Consider the following 22,132-nt stretch of genomic DNA (forward strand, 5'->3'; position numbering starts at 1 on the left):
GGCTGCAGACTCTTGAGTCCACTGAGCTTGTTTGGGGCGGGATTCTGAGGTCCCAGACCCCTACAGGGAGAGGTGGGACGGCTTTGCAATGGGCCGGAGAGCGAGAGTGGCTGTCTTGAGGAGCTGCCCGACAGCGCTCAGGGATGCCTGAGCGGGGATGTGGAGTCGCGGAGAGGCGAGGAGTCGCGGAGACGCCATTGTCCTTTGCTCTGCCCTGGTGATTTGCCAAGAACAGAGGTGCGGAGTCATGCGCCAGGCGAGCTGCAACTGGATGCACGGTTTTTTTTCAATCGGAAGGGGCTGCAGACTCTCAAATCCACTGAGCTTGTTTGGGGCGGGATCCTGAGGTCCCAGACCCCTACGGGGAGAGGCGGGATGGCCTTGCAACGGGCCGGAGAGCGAGAGTGGCTGTTTCGCAGAGCTGCTTGCCGGCACTTGGGGACGTGAGATGCGGAGTCGCGGAGAGGCGAGGAGTCGCGGAGACACCATTGCCCCTTGCTCCGCCCTGGTGATTCCCGGGGACCCCGCCCTACTCAATTTACATCCCTACCCAAGCTGTGCCAGTGGCACAAAGGGAACCACCGGCGCTTTTGCAGCCCAGCCCAGCAGAATTCAGATTTCAACTCCTCGCATACATAAGGGACACACTCAAGAAGCAGAATCAGGTTCGGAGGAAGCCGGAGCCAGACCCACTGGGCCGGTGACGTGGAACCGCTGTACCAGCAAACGCACAGGCAGGTCCACCAGCTCCAGTCTCACATGGAACGCTGGGAGACAGGAGACAGGCAATCTGTGCACTTAGTAGAAAACGAAATCCAAGCAAGCATACCAGATATTCAGCCACCAGGAACACCTGGAGATTTTGTCCAGCAAGGAGCTGCCCAACAAAGGACAGAATGCCAAACTTTGTGTTGCTGAGATGGCCCCCGTGAGGCCGAGACGGCCCCCGTGAGGTCGGGACGGCTCCCGTGAGGCCGAGACAGCCCCGGTGAGGCTGCGATGGCACCGGTGAGGCTGAGACGGCCCCGGTGAGGTTGAATCGGCCCCGGTGAGGCTGAGACGGTCTCGGTGAGGCTGGGACGGCCCCTGTGAGACTGAGACGGCCCCTGGGAAGCTGAGAAAAATACCACATGAACTCACTCATTTATGGATAATAAGGACCATTATAGACTGATGAACAAAAATGGATACAGAGGCAGAGCAGCATTGAGCAGACTGTCAAACTACAGTGGGAAGCCTAAGGAGGGTTTGGGGGGGGGGGGTAGGAGATCAACCGAAGGACTTGTATGCATGCATATGAGAATAACCAATGGACACAAGACCCTGGGGGGTGGGGGAGGCCGGGGGAATGTCAAGGGCGGGCATGTTTCTCTTTTATTAGTGTAGACTAGTGTCCCGGTGCACAGATTTGTGCACATTGAAAGAAAATTAATTAGTAGAAATATTTAAATATTGCTGTTCACCCTTTCTCTGTAATAGAAGTGTCAACGAAATTCACAGTCGACAATGACACATCGAAACACACGTGGGTGCGATTGGCGCCAGTGAGAGTTTTACATGTATTGCGCATGCGCAAGTCAACTTGGCCTTTTATATATATAGAATAAACTTGCTTAATTAGACCTGCTTTCTGATTTAGCTAAACTTTTTCCAGCCCAGTGAAGCACCCCAACTTCTCTTTCAGGTAATTGTCAGCAACACAGCAGTAAATATCAACATGAAACAGATTATAGTAAATCATGCAGGGAGAACAAAGGGTAAAATATTTAACTGTAGCAGTGTTTGACTATATTTTACACAGTGAGAAAACCTGAAGTCATTTTCAAGTTCCACCATTTCTTCTTTTCAGTCAGGTCAAGTTTCTAAGCTTTCTAAATCTCCGTTTTCCGGCTAATGAAAAGATAATAGGACTGAGTCTCCTATCTACCTACTCCAGGACTTCTGTGAAGTTCAAATGCAATGAGGAACGTGAAAATGCTTCACAGACATTTGGTTAAACTGTAAAATGTTTGCACCTGGCTATAAAGCAAGTCGGGTTTCTGGGCTGAAGGAACCCCAAGGAGGCTAGTTGCTAGGGAGAGGAAGCCGGGCATTGCTACATGATGTCATTACCCGGTACCCACAGCGACCATTTCCAGGTTGGACTAGTCCATGGGCTGCATTTTGCACCATGGGGTCTTGGCAGCGTTGGCTGCGATTTGGTGGGGTGTCGCTCTGGTGTGGTGGCGGGGCCTGTGTCCCACTTGAGGGAAGCCCAGTGTTGGTTTGTCGGCACCAGGTCCGTGGTGCCGTTTATTTTTAAATGTTCAGTGTGCGTCATGGCAGCTCCTGCATTGAGCGTCTGTCCCCTGGTGGTTAGTGCGCGTCATAGCTACTGGTCAGACGGACACATAGCCTTTTATATATAGAGATTTTATTCTTCAACATAAACAATCTTTTTTAAAAATCTTTTTAAAATTTTTTTTATTGATATCAGAGAGGAAGGGAGAGAGAGAAACATCAATGATGAGAATCATTGATTGGCTGCCTCCTGCACGCTCCTCCACTGGGGATGGAGCCCGCAACCGGGGCATGTGCCCTTGACCAGAATAGAACCTGGGACCCTTCAGGCCAACGCTCTATCCACTCAGGCAAACCAGCTAGGGCATAAACAATATTACATTAATTTCAGCTAACCTAGAATTTGTTTTCATGCACAATTTTTGCTAAAGGAGAAAATACAGCCTTAGTACAGTGTGATTTTATTCTTTCCTATGTTTTAAGTTATTAATTAAATTGAAACCTAACCTTTGATTTTGCTTTCAGGGATAACATGCTAATTGTGTGACTATTCAGAAGACTTCAATTTATATTTATAATTTCATTGTACTTTCTCTAATCTTTATTTTAAAGATATGGACATACTGCAGGAGAAGCTACACATGATGCAGTAGATTCTGCCATCAATGTTGGTGTAACTGCCTATAATATTGACAACATTGGCATCAAAGCGATGGTAAAGAAAACTGCTAAACAAACTGGACATACAATCCTTGAGGACTATAAAATAGTTGATAATTCAAAGGGGGGAAATCAAGCAGGGGGAGCAAATGTAAACATGAAGGGGGAGAAGGATGACCAGACAGAGGAACTGGAGAAGAATGAAGCAAAGAAGAAAGATAAATGATGGATGTGCTATGATTCACCTATACCAAAGCCTTACAAGATGAATGCAATTGTGTTGATAGGCAAATGTGAAATTCCCCATGGATTAACCAGTAGTTTTTAAATGTATTCATTTCTACAGAGTGAGTGTTTAATAAGTTTTATGGCATGTATTCTACTTATAAAGAAAATAATTGGTATTCTTTCATCTGGCCTTTAGAAATATAGTTATATTCTATTATACTTATAGTTTATTTTTTTCTAAATGTGGCTAACATATTTTTGCAGTTAAAACTAATAATACATGTGCCCTCATTAAACCTAATGTTAAACTGTTTCTGTATTTGCTATCTTTCAGAAAGCAAAGTAGGATATTATTATATACTTACATAAAATTTGGCATTTAGTATAGTAACCTTAATTTTATTTGTACTGGGAAGGAATGACTTAAAATATTGTTTCCTCTTTTTGCACTAATTGTGTATTTTTTTTAGGTATTTGTCAGTATTTCCAGTATATAAGCTAAACAAAAACTATATTTCTAAGCTAAAATAATTCTCAGATAACATTTAAAAAGACTTTTTCAAAATAGGGAATAGACCAATGAAAAACAAAATAAGGTTATGAAATTATTTAGTAGCTTACTCTTCATTAGGAAATGAGATGGTCTTTTAGACTTAAAATGAATACAGATAGATTAATAAGTCTTCTGGATTTCAACTTGTATTGACCTAGTAAGAACCTGGGAAATTTTGGGGTATGATTAGTATTGCATTAAAATTTGCAGTGATTATTAATCAGCTTAATTGGACAAAAAAATTCTTTAAGGAATCACTTTGCCATATCTATTTCTTTTAAGTTTTTCCAAAAGGCTAAATTTTTGTAAAAACAAATATAAACAGTATTGAGTTTATGGATGATAAATATATTTTTATTTTGGAATTCAGTCATTGGAATTTTATATATTAAAAAGCCAATAAATTATTAGAAAGAAAATGTTTTCATAATTAATGTAATGAATGGGAAGACGTTAGGCTTAATCTGTGGTGAGTGGGCATCACAGTTTCTACTTTTGCAGAAGACAGGATATTCACAGACCTATAAACTACAGCTATGTAGGTAAAAATCTAATAGCATTTTATTTTTGTTTATTGATTTTGAAAGATTGCTGTTGGTTTTTATAGCTATCAGCCATTCTAATATTTTTTAAACCTCTAATGGCTACTTAATTTATTAGACTTTATTTGAAACTGTCTAAATAATGCACTTTTTGAATAAACTGTCCCTAAATTACTTGGTCTTAAATATATTCATTGGTTTGTATTTTGGGAACACATAGAATTGGTGGAGTCTTTCCCTAAGGCCGAGGATTCTGTACTAGTTAAAATGGAAATAAAATTGAATTGGTAAATAGCTTTCAGTCAGTCTCTGCCTTGTTTAAGAAATGGAATGACAAATAGTGGAGCTTAAAGTTTAAAAAGTAACCTTAGACCAGAGAGGTCAGCAAAATTGGATTTGTCAGCAGGTATCTAGATGATTGTTTTACTTCATTACTGTTAAATTGATTGTGGGTTGTCTTTTCAGAGTAACAGCTAGACAAAATTTGGATAAGCACAGCTTCTATATTAGAGCTCAAAAGAATATATATGTATATAAATATAATGAAAAAGGGGCCACATACTAAACCTGACAAGCCCAGGAGCAGCTTACATGGTGAGTATTATAAACTCAGAGACAGAAAGTAACCACAAAGGATGGTCTGAACATAAAAATTCTTAACTAAAAGCAAGTCATGGTGGAGAGTCATGTCCTAGGCAAGTATCTTCCTTGACAAAGGTCAGTCTTCACCTTCACTGAGCCTGTCTATTGTCGTTTTGCATCTAGGATAACATACCTTTGGAATGGCAGAGTAATCCCCTATATTCTAGATCCCTCAGGGCACAGTTGCCCACCATAACCTGAGACCACAGAACCCCTCATTGTTATCTTCTACCCTGAATACCATCTATGTGCTGTAAATGTGAATTGTTATCTACCCACCAATGTAAAAGAAGTATGTCTCTCTCCGTTTTACTTTTCATCCAGTCCCAACGATTTCCTTGCTTTGCTTTCTCCTGCCTCCCTAATCTACCACCAGTGGATTTCATGTAACCCCTCTTAATGTCTTCTCCTTGTATTCTGATGCATTAAATAAGCAGTAAAATTGCCATTCTCCAGAGCATTTTCTCAATCCATTGAGATTTTTTTTTCCTGCAGTTGTCATCAGTTGGCTCAAATAAACTCAAAATTTATCTATAGGTTTGGATGTTTCTTTTGTACACATACATACACACACACACACACTCACTCACACATTGATTTACTGTAACACCCAGTAATTATGGAGGCTGAGAAATCCGAAAGATATACAGTCAGTGAGCTGAAGAGCCAGGTAAGCTGATATGTTTGTTCCAGTCCAAGTCTGAAGTCCTGAGAACCAGAAGAGACGATGGTGTCAGTTCCATTTTGAAAGCAGGCTAGAGACCCAAGAAGAACCCCTTGCAGACTGAGTCCCAAGGCTGAAAACTAACATTATAGCTAAAGCAGTAAAGCAGAAGTTCACTCTTATTCAGACTTTTTGTTCTATTCAGATCCTTGATTGAGGGCCACCCATCTGCTTTACATAGTCTACTGATCAAAATTGAATGTTAATTTCCTCCAGACACACCCAGAGTAATATTTGGCCAAATGTCTGGGCACCTTGTTGCCCAGTCCAGCTGATCAAATTAACCATCACAGCTTCTTAGCCCAGCTTTCATTGTCCAGAGGCCTTTCACCTAGCTCTGCTTGGCAATGAGACTCAACAGGTAATACAGTGTATGAAAAATGACAGTTTTCAATATTTACTGCTACCAGCTTTTTAGTCACTTTGCTTCTACAGACCTCCCCCAGGCTGTACTGGGTAGTTTTCTGGGAATGCCTCCAGGTAGTGACTAGCTATAGAAATAATCTGCTTATGTAGTACTACTGATATTGAATGCTGAACTGAAGTTCTTCCTGGATTGTGTCTCACGAAGTTGAAGAAAATCTCAGACCAGAAGATTTAAACAAAAGTATGGAAATTTATTATAAGCAGATATAAACTCCCCACATGAGGAGGGGACCCGAGAATGGGTTTCTGCCGAAGTTTATTTGTTTAGGGGTTTTTATTTGCTATGGACCCACTCTTTGTCTTTCTCACTGATTGGTTTCTTCTATCTTCTTTGTTCAGTAACAATTTTAAAATCCATCTTATGCTCCCCCTCTTTTTGTTCCTCTTCCTCCCCATTTCTTGTAACCTCCAGCCCATGCAAGATAAGCATTCTTATGGCATCCTGTTTTTCTGCAAAACCAGTATTGTGGTTTTAGCTGGCTCCAACAGTTACATCCATATATCCTCCTTCCTTTCACCCCTTACCCTGTCTGTCTAACCCTGTTTCTAATTACTCTCACCACTATGAACCAGTGGTCTAAGTGATTTTATATCAATTATATTTTTATTTATTTTTTTATTATCACATATGTGTCCTTATCCCCACGTTACCCCCTAAACCCCCCACTATGCCCTCACCCCCCTGTTGACCGTGTCCATTGGTTAGGCCTATATGCTTGCATATAAGTCCTTTGGTTGATCTCACCCCCACCCTCCCCTACCTTCCCTCCAAGACCCGACGGTCCGATTGATGCCTCTCTGTCACTGGATCTGTCCTTGTTAATCAGTTTGTTGTTCATCATATTCCACAAATGAGTGAGATCATTTGGTATTTATCCTTCTCTGACTGGTTTATTTCACTTATCATAATGCTCTCCAGTTCCATCCATGCTGTTGCAAATGGTAAGAACTCCTACTTTTTTACTGCAGCATAGTGTTCCATTGTGTAGATGTACCGCAGTTTTATAATCCACTCATCTGCTGATGGGCACTTAGGCTATTTCCAAATCTTAGCTACGGTGAATTGTGCTGCTATGAACATAGGGGTGCATATATCCTTTCTAATAGGTGTTTCTAGTTTCTTGGGGTATATTACTAGAAGTGGGATCACTGTGTCAAAGGGAGTTCCATTTCTGGTTTTTTGAGGAAACTCTATACTGTTCTCCACGGTGGCTGCACCAGTCTGCATTCCCACCAGCAGTGCATGAGGGTTTCTTTTTCTCTACATCCTTGACAGCACTTGTTGTTTGTTGATTTGTTGATGATAGCCATTCTGACAGGTGTGAGATGGTACCGCATTGTCGTTTTGATTTGCATCTCTCAGATGATTAGTGACTTTGAGTGTGTTTTCATATGTCTCTTGGCCTTCTGTCTTTTGAAAAGTTTCTATTTAGGTTCGTTGCCCATTTTTGGATGGGGTTGTTTATCTTCCTTTTGTTTAGTTATATGAGTTCCCTGTAAATGTTGGAGATTAAACCCTTGTCGGTGATAACATTGGCAAATACGTTCTCCCATGCAGTGGGCATTCTTGTTTTGTTGATGGTTTCTTTTGCTGTGCAGAAGCTTTTTATTTTGATGTAGTCCCATTTGTTTATTTTCTCTTTAGTTTCCATTGCCCTAGGAGTAGTATCAGTGAATAAATTACTTCGGCATATGTCTGCTATTTTGCTGCCTGTGGGTTCCGGTAGTATTTTTATGGTTTCTCATCTTATGTTTAAGTCCTTTATCCATTTTCAGTTTATTTTTGTGTATGGTGTGAGTTGGTGGTCTAGTTTCATTTTTTTTTCATGTATCTGTCCAATTTTCCCAACACCATTTATTGAAGAGACTGTCTTGACTCCATTGTATGTTCATACCTCATTTGTCAAATACTAATTGAGCATAGTGGTTTGGGTTGATTTCTGCGTTCTCTATTCTATTCCCTTGATCTATATGTCTGTTCTTGTGCCAATACAAGCTTGATATCTGGTATTGAGATCCCACCTACTTTGTTCTTATTTCTCAGGATTGCTGCAGCTATTCGAGGTCTTTTTTTATTCCAGATGAATTTTTGGAAAGTTTGTTCTAGGTCTGTGAAATATACCATTGACACTTTAATGGGAAGTGCATTGAATCTATAGATTGCTTTGGGTAGTATAGACATCTTGATGATGTTGATTCTACCAATCCATGAACACGGTATGTTTTCCCATCTGTTTATGTCTTCCTCTATCTCTACTTTCAGTATCCTGTAGTTTTCCAAGTACAGGTCTTTTATGTCCTTAGTTATGTTTACTCCTAATTATCTTAATTTTTTTGGTGCTATGGTAAATGGGATTGCTTTTTTAGTCTCTCTGTAAGTTCATTATTGGTGAATAGAAATGGCATAGATTTCTTAGCGTTAATTTTGTAACCTGCTACATTACCGAATTCATTTATTAAGTCTAATAATTTTTTGGATGGAGTCTTTAGGGTTTTCTATGTACAGCATCATGTCATCTGCGAATAAGGACAGTTTTACTTCTTCTTTTCCAATTTAGATGCCTTTTATTTCTTCTTCTTGTCTGATTGCAATGGCTAGTACTTCCAGTACTATGTTGAACAGGAATGGTGAGAGTGGGCATCCCTGTCTTATTCCTGTTCTTAGGGGGAATGGTTTTCGTTTTTGCCCATTGATTATGATATTGGCTGTGCGTTTGTCATATATCACTTTTATTATGTTGAGGAATGATCCTTCTATTCCCACCTTGCTGAGAGTTTTTATCAAGAAAGGGGTGTTGGATTTTGTCAAATGCTTTTTCTGCGTCAATTGATATGACCATGTGATTTTTGTCTTTCAATTTGTTTATGTAATGATCACATTTATTCATTTGCGGATATTGTACCATCCTTGCATCCCTGGGATAAATCCTACTTGTTCATGTTGTATGATCTTACAGATGTACTGCTGGATCTGATTTTTTAGAAATTTGGTGAGGATATTGGCATCTATTTCATGAGGGATATTGGCCTGTAATTCTCTTTCATTGTGTTTTCTTTATCTGATTTTAGTATTAGTGTGATGCTGGTTTCATAGAAAGAGCTTGGAAGTGTTCCTCTTGAATTTTTTGGAATAGTCTGAAGAGGATAGGTGTTAGTTCTAATCTGAATGAATGTTTGGTAAAACTCCCCTGTGAAACCATCTGGCCCTGGGCTTTGGTTTGCTGGAAGCTTTCTGATGATGCTTCAATTTCTTCCATAGTTATTGGCCTATAATATTTTTAGAATCTTCCTGATTGAGTTTTGGAAGGTTGTGTTTTTCTAGGAATATGTTCATTTCCTCCATGTTCTCTAGTTTGTTGGAATAGAGTCATTCATAGTATTTTTTAATAATCCTTTGTATTTCTGTAGGGTCTGTTGTTATTTCGCCTCTTTCATTTCTGATTTTGTTTATTTGGGTTCTCTCTCTTTGCTTCTTGGTGAGCCTGGCCAGAGGTTCATCAATCTTGTTTATCCTTTCAATGAACCAGCTCTTGGTTTCATTGATCTTTTGTATTGTTTTTTTGGTGTCTATGTCATTTATTTCTGCTCTAATCTTTATTATCTCCTTCCTTCTGCTCACTCTGGGCTTTTCTTGTTGCTCTTTTTCTAATTCCTTGAGTTGTAAAGTTAGATGATTTACTATCATTTTTCTTGTTTTTGAGATAGGCCTGTAGAGCTATAAACTTCCCTCTCAGGACTACTTTCATTGTGTCCCATAGATTTTGGATTGTTGTATCTTTATTATCATTAGTTTCCCAGATGTTTTTGATTTCTTCATTGATCTCTTTGGTGACCCAATCATTGTTTAATAGCATACTATTTAGCTTCCAAGTGTTTGAATTCTTTGGATTGTTTTTATTGTTGTTTATTTCTAATATTATGCAATTGTGGTCCAAGAAGATGCTTGATATGATTTCAGTCTTCTTGAATTTGGGGAGACTTTGCTTGTGACCCAGTATGTGGTCTATTTTTGAAAATGTCCCATGTGCACTTGAAATAAACGTGTATTTTGCGGCTTTGGGGTGAAATGTTCAGAAGACGTCAATTAAGTCCCTCTGATCTTGTGAGTCATTTAGGATTGCTGTTTCTTTGCTGATTTTTTGTCTAGAGGATTTATCCAGTGATGTCAGTGGTGTATTAAAGTCCCCTACTACGATTGTATTGTTGTCAATCTCTCCCTTGATATCTTCCAGGAGATTTTTTATGTATTTGGGTGCTCCTTCATTGGGTGTATATATATGTTTATCAGGGTTATATCCTCTTGTTGTATCAATCCCTTTAGTATTATGAAGTGGCCTTCCTTATCTCTTGTTATGGCCTTCACTATTTTGTCAGATATAAGTATTGCTACCCCAACTTTTTTTTCATTTCCATTTGCCTGAAAGATATTTTTACATCCCTTCACTTTCAGTCTGTGTGAGTCCCTTATTCTGAGGTGGGTCTCTTGTAGACAGCATGTATATGGGTCATGTTATTTTTTAACATTCAGCCACTCAATGTCTTTTGATTGGAGCATTTAGTCCCTTTACGTTTAAAGCTATTATTGAAAAGTACTTGTTTGTAGCCATTTTTATTTTTTTGTGCCTGTGTTCTTTCTTACCTTTCTTTGTCTTCTTTTTATACCAGTCCCTTTAGCATTTTTTGAATTGCTGGTTTGGTAATGATAAACTCCCTTAGCCTTTTTTTGTCTGTGAAGCTTCTTATTTCCCCTTTAATTTTGAATGATAGCCTTGGTGGATAGAGTATTCTTGGATTCAGTCCCTTGCTTTGCATCACATTGTAAATTTTCTTGCATTCTTTTCTGGCCTGATATGTTTCTGTTGAGAAATCATTTGATAATCTAATGGGAGATCCCTTGTATGTAACTTTCTGTCTCTCTCTTTCAGCCTTTAAGATTCTCTCTTTGTCCCGAACTTTTGCCATGGTTATTATGATGTGTCTTGGTTTGGGTCTTTTCAGGTTCATCTTGTTTGGGACTCTCTGTGCTTGTGTGAGTTTTTTCTTCCCCACCTCAGGGAAGTTTTTGGACAATATTTCTTCAAATAGGTTTTCTAACCCTTGTTCCTCTTCCTGTTTTCTGGCTCCCCTATTATTCATATGTTGCTTTGTTTCTTGTTGTCCCATAGCCCCTTAGGCTCTCCTCCTGTCTTTTAATTTTATTCTCCAATTGCAGTTCAGTTTGGGTGTGTTTTGCTTCCCTGTCTTCCAATTCGCTAATTCGGTCCTCCGCTTCTCCTAGTCTACTGTTGAAACTTTCCATGGTGTTTTTTATTTCAGCTATATCACTCTTCATTTCTTCTTGATTCTTACATAAGTTGTTGATTTTTTCATCCATTTCTTCTTTATTCTTGCATAAGTTGTTCAGTTTTTTTCTCCACCCAGTTTATGAACTGTTTAACCTTTATTCTGAATTCTTTTTTGACATTGCATTCCTCTGTTTCACTTAACTGCTTTTCTGGCAAGTCCTTTTTTTTCCTTTGGGGGTTTCTTTGTTTACCCATGTTTGATCTCACCGACAGATCTAGATGTTGAGTTGTTCAGGGGCTGCTCCTTGGGTAGCAGTGGCTCTTAGGGCTACGGTTGTTTCTCGGGTGGTTGCGGTAGCAGCTGCTCCTCAGTTGGCAGCAGCTCCTCGGGTGGGTGCTGTTCACAGCCGTGGTGTCTCCTCTGGCTGGTGAGGGGAGGCTTCTCGCACAGCTGCTGTTCCTAAGACAGAGGGTGTACTGATCACGAGGCTGCTGTTCCGTGGATGGGGCAGGCTGCACGCAGCTTCTACACCTTGGACTGGGGCGGACTGCTCACATGGCTTCTTTTCCTTGGATGGGGGCTGGCTGCACGCTGCTGCTGTTCCTCTGATGGGGCGGGCTGCTTGTGAGACTACTGCTCCTTGGACAAGGGCAGGTTGATTGCATGGCTGCTGTTCCTCAGATGGGGTTGGGCTGTTCTCGCGGCTCCTGCTCCTCGGACGGGAGTGAGCTGCACGCGTGGTTGCTCCTCCTCGGATGGGGACGGGCCACTCACCTGGCTGCTGCTCCTCGGACAGGTGCAGGTTGTGTGTGGCTCTGCTCCTCAGACCAGTGCGGGCTCCGCAGGGCTGCCGCTCCTCGTACGTGTGCAGTCTGCTCATGTGGCTGCTGCTCCTCAGACCAGGGCAGGCTGCTGCTGCTCCTCGACTGGGTATGGGCTGCTCACAGAGCTGCTGCTCCTCAGATGGGGGCAGGCTTCTCACACAGCTGCTGTTCCTCGGATTGGGGCAGGCTACTCGTGTGACTGCTATTGCTTGCACAAGGGCAGGTTGCGGGCTGTTCGCAGCTGCTGCTCCTCAGATGGGGGCGGGCTGTGGGGGGCTGCTGCTACTCAGCTATGGGCAGACTGCTCATGTGGCTGCTGCTCCTCAGACAGGGGAGTGGGCCACTCACACAGCTGCTGCTCCTTGGACAGGGGCAGGCTATGTGAGGCTGCTGCTCTTAGGCCTGGGGCAGGCTGATTGCGGGGCTGATGCTCCTTGGATAGAAGCGGGCTGCTCACGTGTCTACTGCTCACGTGGTTTCAGTGCCCTGGACTAAAGTGTTGGGCTCTTCAGAGGGGAGCGTACTTCAGAACTTACAGGAGCCTGTTCCCGGGGTGGCTGGGGCCTCGGTTACCATGGGACCACAGCCGAGGTAGCAGGTCCCTGTCAGGGGTGGCTGTAGAGTCCCAGGTGTTACCTGAGGGCACCCTGGGTAGAGGTGAGGCTGGGCTCTTAGTTACATCAGCCCTCCCCTTCAAAAAGGCGATTCCTCTGAAAAAGAACTGGCCTTCTGGTCCTGTTTGCAATGGTAGCAGAGGCTGGCTAGTTAGGCTAGCCCGGTTAGCCTGCTCCCGAAGGTCTTGAGGGGTCTAACTGTGCTTCATTCACAGACACACCCCACACACAACCACACACTCCTCTTTTGCTCCCTCACTGCCACCTTCTTCCTGCCTCTGTAGCTGGGTCTAGGGCAGCTGTGGGCAAACTACGGCCCGTGGGCCGGATCCGGCCCGTTTGAAATGAAAAAAACTAAGAAAAAAAAAAAGACCGTACCCTTTTATGTAATGATGTTTACTTTGAATTTATATTAGTTCACACAAACACTCCATCCATGTTTTTGTTCCGGCCTCCGGTCCAGTTTAAGAACCCATTGTGGCCCTGGAGTCAAAAAGTTTGCCCACCCCTGATCTAGGGTGTAATTGACCCGTTTGTGGATTGAGTTTCCTCGCCAGGTGTCTGGTTATGTGGCTTGCTCTCTAGCACATTAGCCAGACAGTATAAAATTCACCTTAACAAGACATGACCCAAAGGGAACAAAGCATGAATGTACTCATGACACCGATAACCCTAATGTACGTGACCACCTGATAAAAGAGAATTAGGGGAGAGAAAAGAGAGCACAAATGATATCTAAGAGAGAAAAAAAAAAGATAAGAGAGAAAAGAAAGAAGGAGAAAATTATATTTATATATATGGGGGGGGGGGAGGGGGGAGAGAAAACACCACAGAACCAATAGATAAAACAAACAAATACAAACAGCAAACACCCAGTAAAGAGGGTCAGGGCAGAATCTGTAGAGGCTGAGCTGATATACAGAAAATAAGGTTAAGAATTGAGTAAATATGGGGAGGACCTCAATTCAGTATAGAGGAAGTAGAAAATGGATGAGTGGATAAGAAGAAAAAGAACAAAATAATATATTTACAAAAAAATTGATTTAAAAATGGTATAAAAATAGAAAATAGCAAGTAAAATTAGAATAGAATGATGGAAAAATAATGTAAAAAGAAATAGAAAATAAAGCAACAAAGGAAAACAAAAAATCAAAAAAAAGAGCTAACAAAATAAAAAAAATAAATAAATAAAAATGAAAAATTGAAATGTTCCCTTGGCTGGCTTAAGATCCCAGTCTTCTGAAATGTCTGAGATTTTTTTATTTTTCTGTTGCTGGGACTGAAAGCCTTTCTATAGGCCAGACCCTGTGGACTCCCAGGGACTATTCAGATTTTTTTAATCCTTTGTACCATTCAGGTTGGAATCTGGATGTGGCTGTATTCGTTGCCTGAAGACTGGCGGGAGGGGTTATATCTTCAGGAGAAAATGGCTGCCCAGGTTCTGGGCTCAGTTGTGACTCAGCACTCAACTTGCTGCCACCTCTCCTGGACCCCCTCCTTCTCCCCAGCCTCTCCCCAGATTCCACTCATCTGCACCTTCTCCTGCACCTCAGCATGGGTGAGTGTCTGTATCTGAAATGCCCTATGAACAGGGTTCAGTGAAAAAAAAACATGCAGGCCACAGAAACGGGAAAGACTGAGTCTCTGTGAGCTCCTCTCTTACCGGCACTGCGTGATTTGGTCAGCCCTTCAGGCTGCCCCCTCTGGGCTCAGTCTTCCGTGATTATGGAACCCAGATCTCAAATCCCCTGGTGCCAACAGTCCTGCGGATCTCCTTTCCACAGTCAGAGGCTGTGCCTGTCCCAAGGGACGCGGCTAGATGCCGTGCAGTTTCCCTCTGACCCTCTGGGCTCAGAGATCTGGCACACTTTCCGTCCCATATCCCTGGTTTTTACCTTTCCAGGGGAACTCTGCCCTTCCCAGCTGCAAACTGTCTCACCAGCTGAGTCTCCTTCGCCAATTTAGGGTGGATGTTATTCATTTCAGCTGCTCATTCTATTTGCTCCAGGACATGACTTGGGACACGTCCGCCTATTCTGCCGCCATCTTGTCTCCCCTATATCAATTTATTTTAACCTCACACATTCCTATGAGGTGTATACTATGCATGCTATTATAGTCTTTATTAGAATAGGGCACTGAGCTATAGAGAAGTAACTCCCAAGATGGAAGAGAACAGTATGAAAGAAGAGGTCACACACTAGCCTCAAAAAGGAGGGACCCTACACAGAAGAGTAGTTGTTAGGCCAGACATCTGTCTTGTCCTTCCTAAACAGAGGTAGATAGGGAAGGATAAATGGTCTTTATAGATTTCCTCTGATTCCAGCTCTTAACCATGAGTATTTTTAAATTATAATTCCATTGGCTTGATGATAGAAAATACCCCAAGATGATAGCAAATAGATCATAAGTGCTAGGTTTTGATGATAGTATGAGCTTTTGTCTTTCTCTCTGTCTTGTGGACGAAAAGGGGCCACATGCTTACCTGACAAGCTCAGGAGAGGCCTGCATGGCAGTTTTGCAGACTCGGAGACCTAAAGTAACCACAAAGGATGGTCTGAAATCAAACCTTAACTAAAAGCAGTTATGGTGGGCAGTTACTTCCTAAGCCAGTATCTTCACTGATAAGGTCAACCTTTACCGTAACTGAGCCTATCTGTCTTTTTGCATCTATGATAACATGTCCTTGGGATGTCTGGGTAACTTGTGACTTCCCTTTTTATGGAGCCCCTGGGGCACAGCCAGGTGTGCTGGGCCCAGGACAGATACCACAGATTCCTTCATTTATCATGTTAACTGTTCCTGTCCATCATTTTACTTTTTATCCAATCCCGGAGGTTTCCCCGCTTTGCTTTATCCCTCCTCCTTAATCTATCACCAATGAATTTCATGTAACTCACCTATGTCCCTCCTTTGATTGCAATGTATAAATACGAATGTAATCCCGCCATTCTCCGGAGCACTATCTCAATTTGTTGAGGTTCTGCTTCCCGGCATATGTCGACAGTTTGGCTCAAATAAACTCACAAAAATTCTTTACAGGTTTCAATGGTTTTTTTATGCTAACAGTCTATGTAGGTATTAGCCAGCCTTAGGACTTGTTAGCTAAAAACCAGAAAAAGGCCCTAGCCGGTTTGGCTCAGTGGATAGAGTGTCGGCCTGTGGACCAAAGGGTACTGGGTTCAATTCAGGTCAAGGGCACATACCTCGGTTGCAGGCTCCTCCTCAGCCATGGCCCTGGTCAGGGTGCATGCAAGAGGCAACCAATCGATGTGTTTCACATCAATATTTCTGTCTTTCTGTCTCTCTTTCATTCTCTATAAATATCAATGGAAAAATATCCTTGGGTGAGGATTTAAAATTACACACACACACACACACACACACACACACACACACACACTGAATGGCCAGATTATTCTGACCACCCCATCAGTACTTCGTTGGGCAACCTTTTGCCTTCAATACTGCAGTGATTCTTCATGGCATTGACTCCACAAGATGTTGAAAGGTGATCTGAGGAATCTGACACCATGCCTGATGAATAGCACTGTCCAGTTCTGTGAGATTTGATGGCTGTGGAGCCAGCTGCCTGATGGCTCTTTTAACTTCATCCCACAAATGCTCAATTGGATTGAGATCTGGTGATTGTGGGGGCCACCTAAGCAAGGTAAAGTCTCCCTCATCTTCTTGAAAGCACTCCTGCACAATACGAGCACCGTGGCATGGCACATTATCTTGATGGAAGAAGCCATTGGGATACACTGCCTGGAGCCGGTCCATCCTTGCTGTTTCAAGGGACTTGGCATATATGGCATACTGTTCTTAATATGTTTGCTCACCTTCTTGGCACTATGTGTTTTAACCAAGGTCACCTCTCTGAGAAAGGTTGTTTCCCCAGGTAGGGATTTTTCCCTGAAGTTAGGGAGGGAATAAAAACCCCTTAACTAAGTGCCAGGTGGGTAATTAATCACTTTAACTACGAACAATCATGCTTAAGCTACATAATCTTTACTCCCTGGAATGGAGATAAGAAACGCCCTAACCTTTGGGATAGAGATTGATAGGATTGGAATCAACTGGTATAAATACAGATGTAACAAGACAACAGGACACAGAACCTAGACACAGAACCTACACAGAACCTAGAGACAGAAGAACTTCGCTGGAGAGAACATGGCAAAAGATCCTAGACAGAAACTGGCCACAGAACCTAGAGAGAGAACATGCCAAAAGATCCTGGACAGAAACTGGCCACAGAACCTAGCGAGAGAACCTGGCTGAAGAACCTAGAGACAGAACCTGGATAGAACATGGCAAGAGAACCTGACTAGAACCTGGTGACTGAACCTGGCTGGAGAACCTGGACAGAACCTGGCTGGAGAACCTAGCGAGGGAACATGGCTACAGAACCTGGCTGGAGAACCTGGAGAACCTGGCTGGAGAACCTAGCGAGGGGACATGGCTACAGAACCTAGCAAGAGAACATGGACACAGAACCTGGCTGGAGATTCTGACCAGAACTTCGCTGGAGATCCTAACCAGAGCTTGGCTAGAGATCCTGGCTAGGCTGCTGATCAACTGAACGCTGTCTCCGTGTCATTCCTTCTTCGCCGACTCTGTCCACACCTTTGGGGACCCCTGGACCTGCTGGGGTTGGACCCCAGCAATACACCATCAACATGATAGGATGAAGTTGATAAGCAATGATACTTAGGTATGTTGTGCTATTCAGACGTTGTTCCACATGAATTAAAGGGCCCAAATCATGCCAGGAAAACATGCCCCAAACCATAACACTGCCCCCACCAGCTTGAAGGGTTGTACTCATGCATGTGGGGTGCATGCTTTCATGCTGTTTCTGCCAAATTCTCACTCTGCCATCGGCATGATGCAACTGGAAACGCAATTCATTGGACCACATGACTTTTTTTCCAATGCCCGACTGTCCAATCCTTGTGTTCCTGTGCAAATTGGAGACGTTTTATCTTGGTAACTGCAGACAGCAAAGGTGTTTGAACAGGCCTTCAGCTTCCATATCCCATAAGATTCAGTGTACGGCTAATTTGCCTACAAACATCAGGTGGTCATAATAATCTGGCCACTCAGTGTATATCCCGTGAGAAGGTTAAAAAGGGCTAATTCCAATGTAACCCTGACATTTGGGGGGCTAGCAATCTGGATTTGTGCCAGCAAGCCCAGTGTACATTCTAGACAACCTATAATTAAGTCACCCTTGTGCTTTCCTCCATAACACAAGGAAGCCAGGTGCAGGGAGCAGCAATAGTTGCATTTACATAAGACAAGGAGCTGGAAGTAGCCAAAAAAGGTCTATATTTACAAAATAAAGAAGGAAGAAAGCCCAGAAAGAAAAGAAGAATAATGAGGGAGGAGGGCATCACATGTGCCACGTGGTGTTTGACCTTTGAGTTCAGGAGTTGCTATAGTGACCAAATCAAAAAGGGGGATAGTGGCCAATCAGAAGGGATATCCAGACACAGGGACTTGCAGCCTTTATAAACTGTGGAAGAAGGGATGGGGTGGGACCCTTTCCCCCTCCCCACATGGGAGTCTATTCTGTGGGCCTCTTTCCCTCTCCCCACGTGGGAGTCTGTACTTGTTCTTTAATATATCTCCACCTTTGCTATACTACTCTCTGTCCGTGGATTTATTTTTGGACTCTGGCAGACAAAGAATCCAGGTTCCAGTCCAAAAATTCCATTTCACTATGTAACAAAATGATCAATGAGGAAAGCACAAGGGTCCTAAATTAAGAAGGGTTCCATTAGAAAGGGTCAGGTTCAGACGAAGAACTACAGCATATATAAACAAGACAAAGGGATAGAAGACAGATTTTTTTAGATTACAGATTTTCAGACTTTTAGATTTTTTGGATTTAGATTTTTTTTTTTAGAGAGAGAGAGAGAGAGAGAGAGAAAGAGAGAGAGAGAGAGAGAGAGAGAGAAAGAGAAAGAGAGCTTTTCTCATTTGGGGCCCCACCCCAGGGGATCCCATTTAGGGACACCTGTGCCCAGATGGAGTTTGTATATGCTTCCAATAAACTTCTACATTTTTATTAAAGAAATCCGTTAGTCCACAAATTTATTCTTCATCTTTGAGAAACAAGAACCCATGGGAAGATGAAGAATAAATATCTGCACCCTGAACCCTATTTTCCTTAGGTTACCTGTATACCAGATGGGCTGAGCCCCAAAATGGTGCCAGCCCCCAAAGACAGGGAGTCAGAGGTGTTTTTTTTTTTTTTTTTAATATATTTTATTGATTTTTTACAGAGAGAAAGGGAGAGAGATAGAGAGTTAGAAACATCGATGAGAGAGAAACATCGATCAGCTGCCTCCTGCACATCTCCTACTGGGGATATGCCCACAACCCAGGTACATGCCCTTGACCGGAATCGAACCAGGGACCTTTCAGTCTGCAGGCCGACGCTCTATCCACTGAGCCAAACCGGTTTTGGCGGGAGTCAGAGGTTTTGAAAGGACTCTAGGTGGGCTTTTTTTTGGGGCAAAGAATTCTCTGTGCAGGTCCTGATCCTCAGAAGGTCCGGAGTGGAGAGATAATGGTCTCAGCAAGTGGAATGTGGTCTAAGCAAAAGGGAATGTCCATTATGAAGTGGCCTAAAGGTCAGTTCCCAGGGGAGGGGTATTGATTCAATTATTTGATCAAACCTAACAGTAGGCACCAGGGCAGGGGGTCATTATTCAATGCAGCTGGTACTGAGCTCAGCCCTGAGTGGTTTTGTTGCTCTTATGAGATTGGAGCTGAAATATAGCTGAGGCCAGATGTTATCTCTAGGAAGGAAAGATCAGGGGGTCCAAATGGCATGGCCAGGGATATGCTAAGGGAGGAAAGTTTACTCTGGGGGTAAAGTCTCACCCTACAATTGTCCTTTGCTAGGTACCCAGGGCTTTCCTCCCTGGTGACTTTCTGTACCTGGCCCATCGTCCTGGTTCTGCTCATGTCTGTCTAACTGCCTATAACAGAACTATTCAAGGTATATGAATATTGTCATAAATACACAATTATAATTTAATTTTTTAGGAACAGTAAAAGTAATTTAAAGCATATACTATGAATGCTAATAATTTTAGGTGACCCAAAAACTATTTTCTAAGAGAGTATTTGAATTGCTAATTTGAAGTGCAAGTTTTTACATATATTTCTCTATGTAGAATTATTCTCATCATATTTAATAATTCATAGTATTCAGGGTTTCCATCAAGAGCATAAGTAGTGAAATAGGAATTTTTAGGGGTGAAATAGGCAGATTTAGGGAATTTTTAAAATTAAGGGGGCCCATGAAAGAAACACAGGGCTACAGAGTTGCAAAAGGTTACATTTCCATAAGACAGGGAGCAGGGAGCCAGCAGAAGTTACATTTCCATAAGACAAGGAAGTTGGGGGAAGCAGCAGTTACATTTCCATAAGACAAGGAAAAGACAGAAGTTATAGTTCCATAAGATAAGGGAACTGGAAATAGCCAAAAGTCTATATTTACAAAATAAAGAAGGAGGGCCTCACATGTTTCATGTAAGATTTGATCTTTGAGCTCACGAGTTGCTATAGTGACCAAATCAGAGGGGAATAGTGGCCAATCAGAGGGGATATTGAGGCACAAAAAACTGCAGAATAAAAAGGAACTCGGTGGGACTCTTTCCCCACGTGGAAGTCTATGCTGTGAGATTCTTCTCCCTCCCCCACGTGGGACTCTGTACTTGTTCTTCAATAAATTTCCACTTTTGCTATACCATCTTCCGTCCATGGTTTCATTCTTCGACTGCGACAGGCAAAGAATCCGGGGAAGCCAGGGGAACACTGTGTATTCTAGTCCAAAAATTCCAGTATCAGTAGCATATATTTACTCTTGGGAACCACAAAGGCCATCCATCTGCCCATTTGTCTAACAATATAAATGCATATGATTCAAAAATGTTAAAGGGGACAAGGATTGGAAAATATTAAAACACTTAATTTGACTCTTATGAAGCTTGAATAAGGAAGAGATTTGTTATCTTTTTTGCTTCCTGCAACACAGGAATGATTAGTTCCTCTCACATAAATTTAGGGGCATGAATCTGTATCAGTTTCAACAATGTCTTTGTCTCTATTAGTATCAGATTTGCTAAACTAGACCTCTGAAGCAATGCAAACTTGATTATCATAAAGAGGGGAAATACTTAAAGCTCATTTAACACTTCACACTGCCTGGCACGACTTCACCTTTGTTCTATATTGATGAGCAAACTGCCTCACTGATATTCTCAGTTCCTGATTATGGAAAAACCAATAAATAGCCAAAATTCATATCAATTAAAACGTGTACATTTACTTTCAAAAAGAATGCAGAATGATCTCATCAGAAATTTATCTTCACCTTTTCCCATCAAAATCATACAGAACTACAATAATAATTTTGCATGCCTTCAAGATCTAAATCAAGCCCCCAGAACACAACAGGACCTGTTCAGGACATAGAGGAGTTTTGCCCTGAGATAAGGGGTATTGATGGTTCAAGTGAGATCAAGAGTATAGGCAATCCAAACTGATAAACACTATCAGATATCATCCTCTCCCTCTGTCACTCCCCACTTCCCCCCATTTTAGCAATGGGGAAATCAGAAGCAGCAGTAAAGACCTACAAGAGATTCTGGCACTCAACAGACTTCAATAAAATGTCTAGTGAAGGCTGAATAAAGTGGGTTACATAGCAACACTTCCAGGAGACTTCTTATTGGCTCACTTTCTCACTTAGGAAAATGGGGACAATATTTGTTGAATCACAGGACAAAATGAAATGCTTCTACAATTTTCAATTTTTCTAAAGGTTGGAAAGAACGCAGCACTCGCTTTCCCTATCCTATACATACGTTTGTCTAGGAAAAAGAAAATAAACCTGTTTGCTAATACCTAATATTAAAACTTGCAAGATTTCCCATAAGATAACTCATATGATATTTAGACCAGCCCGAGGCGGGGAAGTGGCAGTTCTAAGGCCTGTGTAATCCATCTCCCAGGGAACAGGCCAGTCCTAGGGTCCTGTCCCCTAAGGCCCTCCAGGGCACCTTGGGCAGCTCCTCTCAGGCAGCCCTGCCGCCTGCCGCCTGCCCCCAGCCCCCAGCTCCTACCCGCTTCCTGCAGTCCTCCCCTCCTCCACTGCAGAGCCTTCTGCTGCTTCCCCAGGTGCTCAGGCCTGAGCGGCAAGGCCACTTTAAGGGCCGCCGGGCGTACGTGCCCGCAGCTGCTGGTCCCAGAACCATTAGCGCGGGCTGGTCGCCCGGGGTAGCTGATCTGCGGGGAGGCTGCCCCAGCACCGGGCACGTGGGCAACGGGCC

At 42.6% G+C, this 22,132-nt stretch overlaps 1 protein-coding gene across 3 annotated transcripts in view; it reads left to right on the forward strand.

Moving 5' to 3' along the window:
- The window catches only part of SPART (spartin), a 76,722-nt gene extending 71,283 nt beyond the window's left edge, over positions 1-5,439 (forward strand). For 2 of the 3 annotated variants that reach the window (XM_081083512.1, XM_081083513.1), the window contains one exon: positions 2,893-4,533. In XM_081083512.1, coding sequence (XP_080939638.1) covers positions 2,893-3,166 — 274 coding nt within the window. In that variant the 3' untranslated portion in view covers positions 3,167-4,533. Of the gene's footprint in view, positions 1-2,892; positions 4,534-4,728 lie in introns of those variants that run through there. The other variant, XR_013995542.1, reaches the window with a different exon arrangement.
- Positions 5,440-22,132: the final 16,693 nt, after the last annotated feature.

The sequence above is a fragment of the Myotis nattereri genome (genome assembly GCF_964212035.1).
Source record: "Myotis nattereri genome assembly, chromosome: 2".
NCBI classification, from domain to species: domain Eukaryota; kingdom Metazoa; phylum Chordata; class Mammalia; order Chiroptera; family Vespertilionidae; genus Myotis; species Myotis nattereri.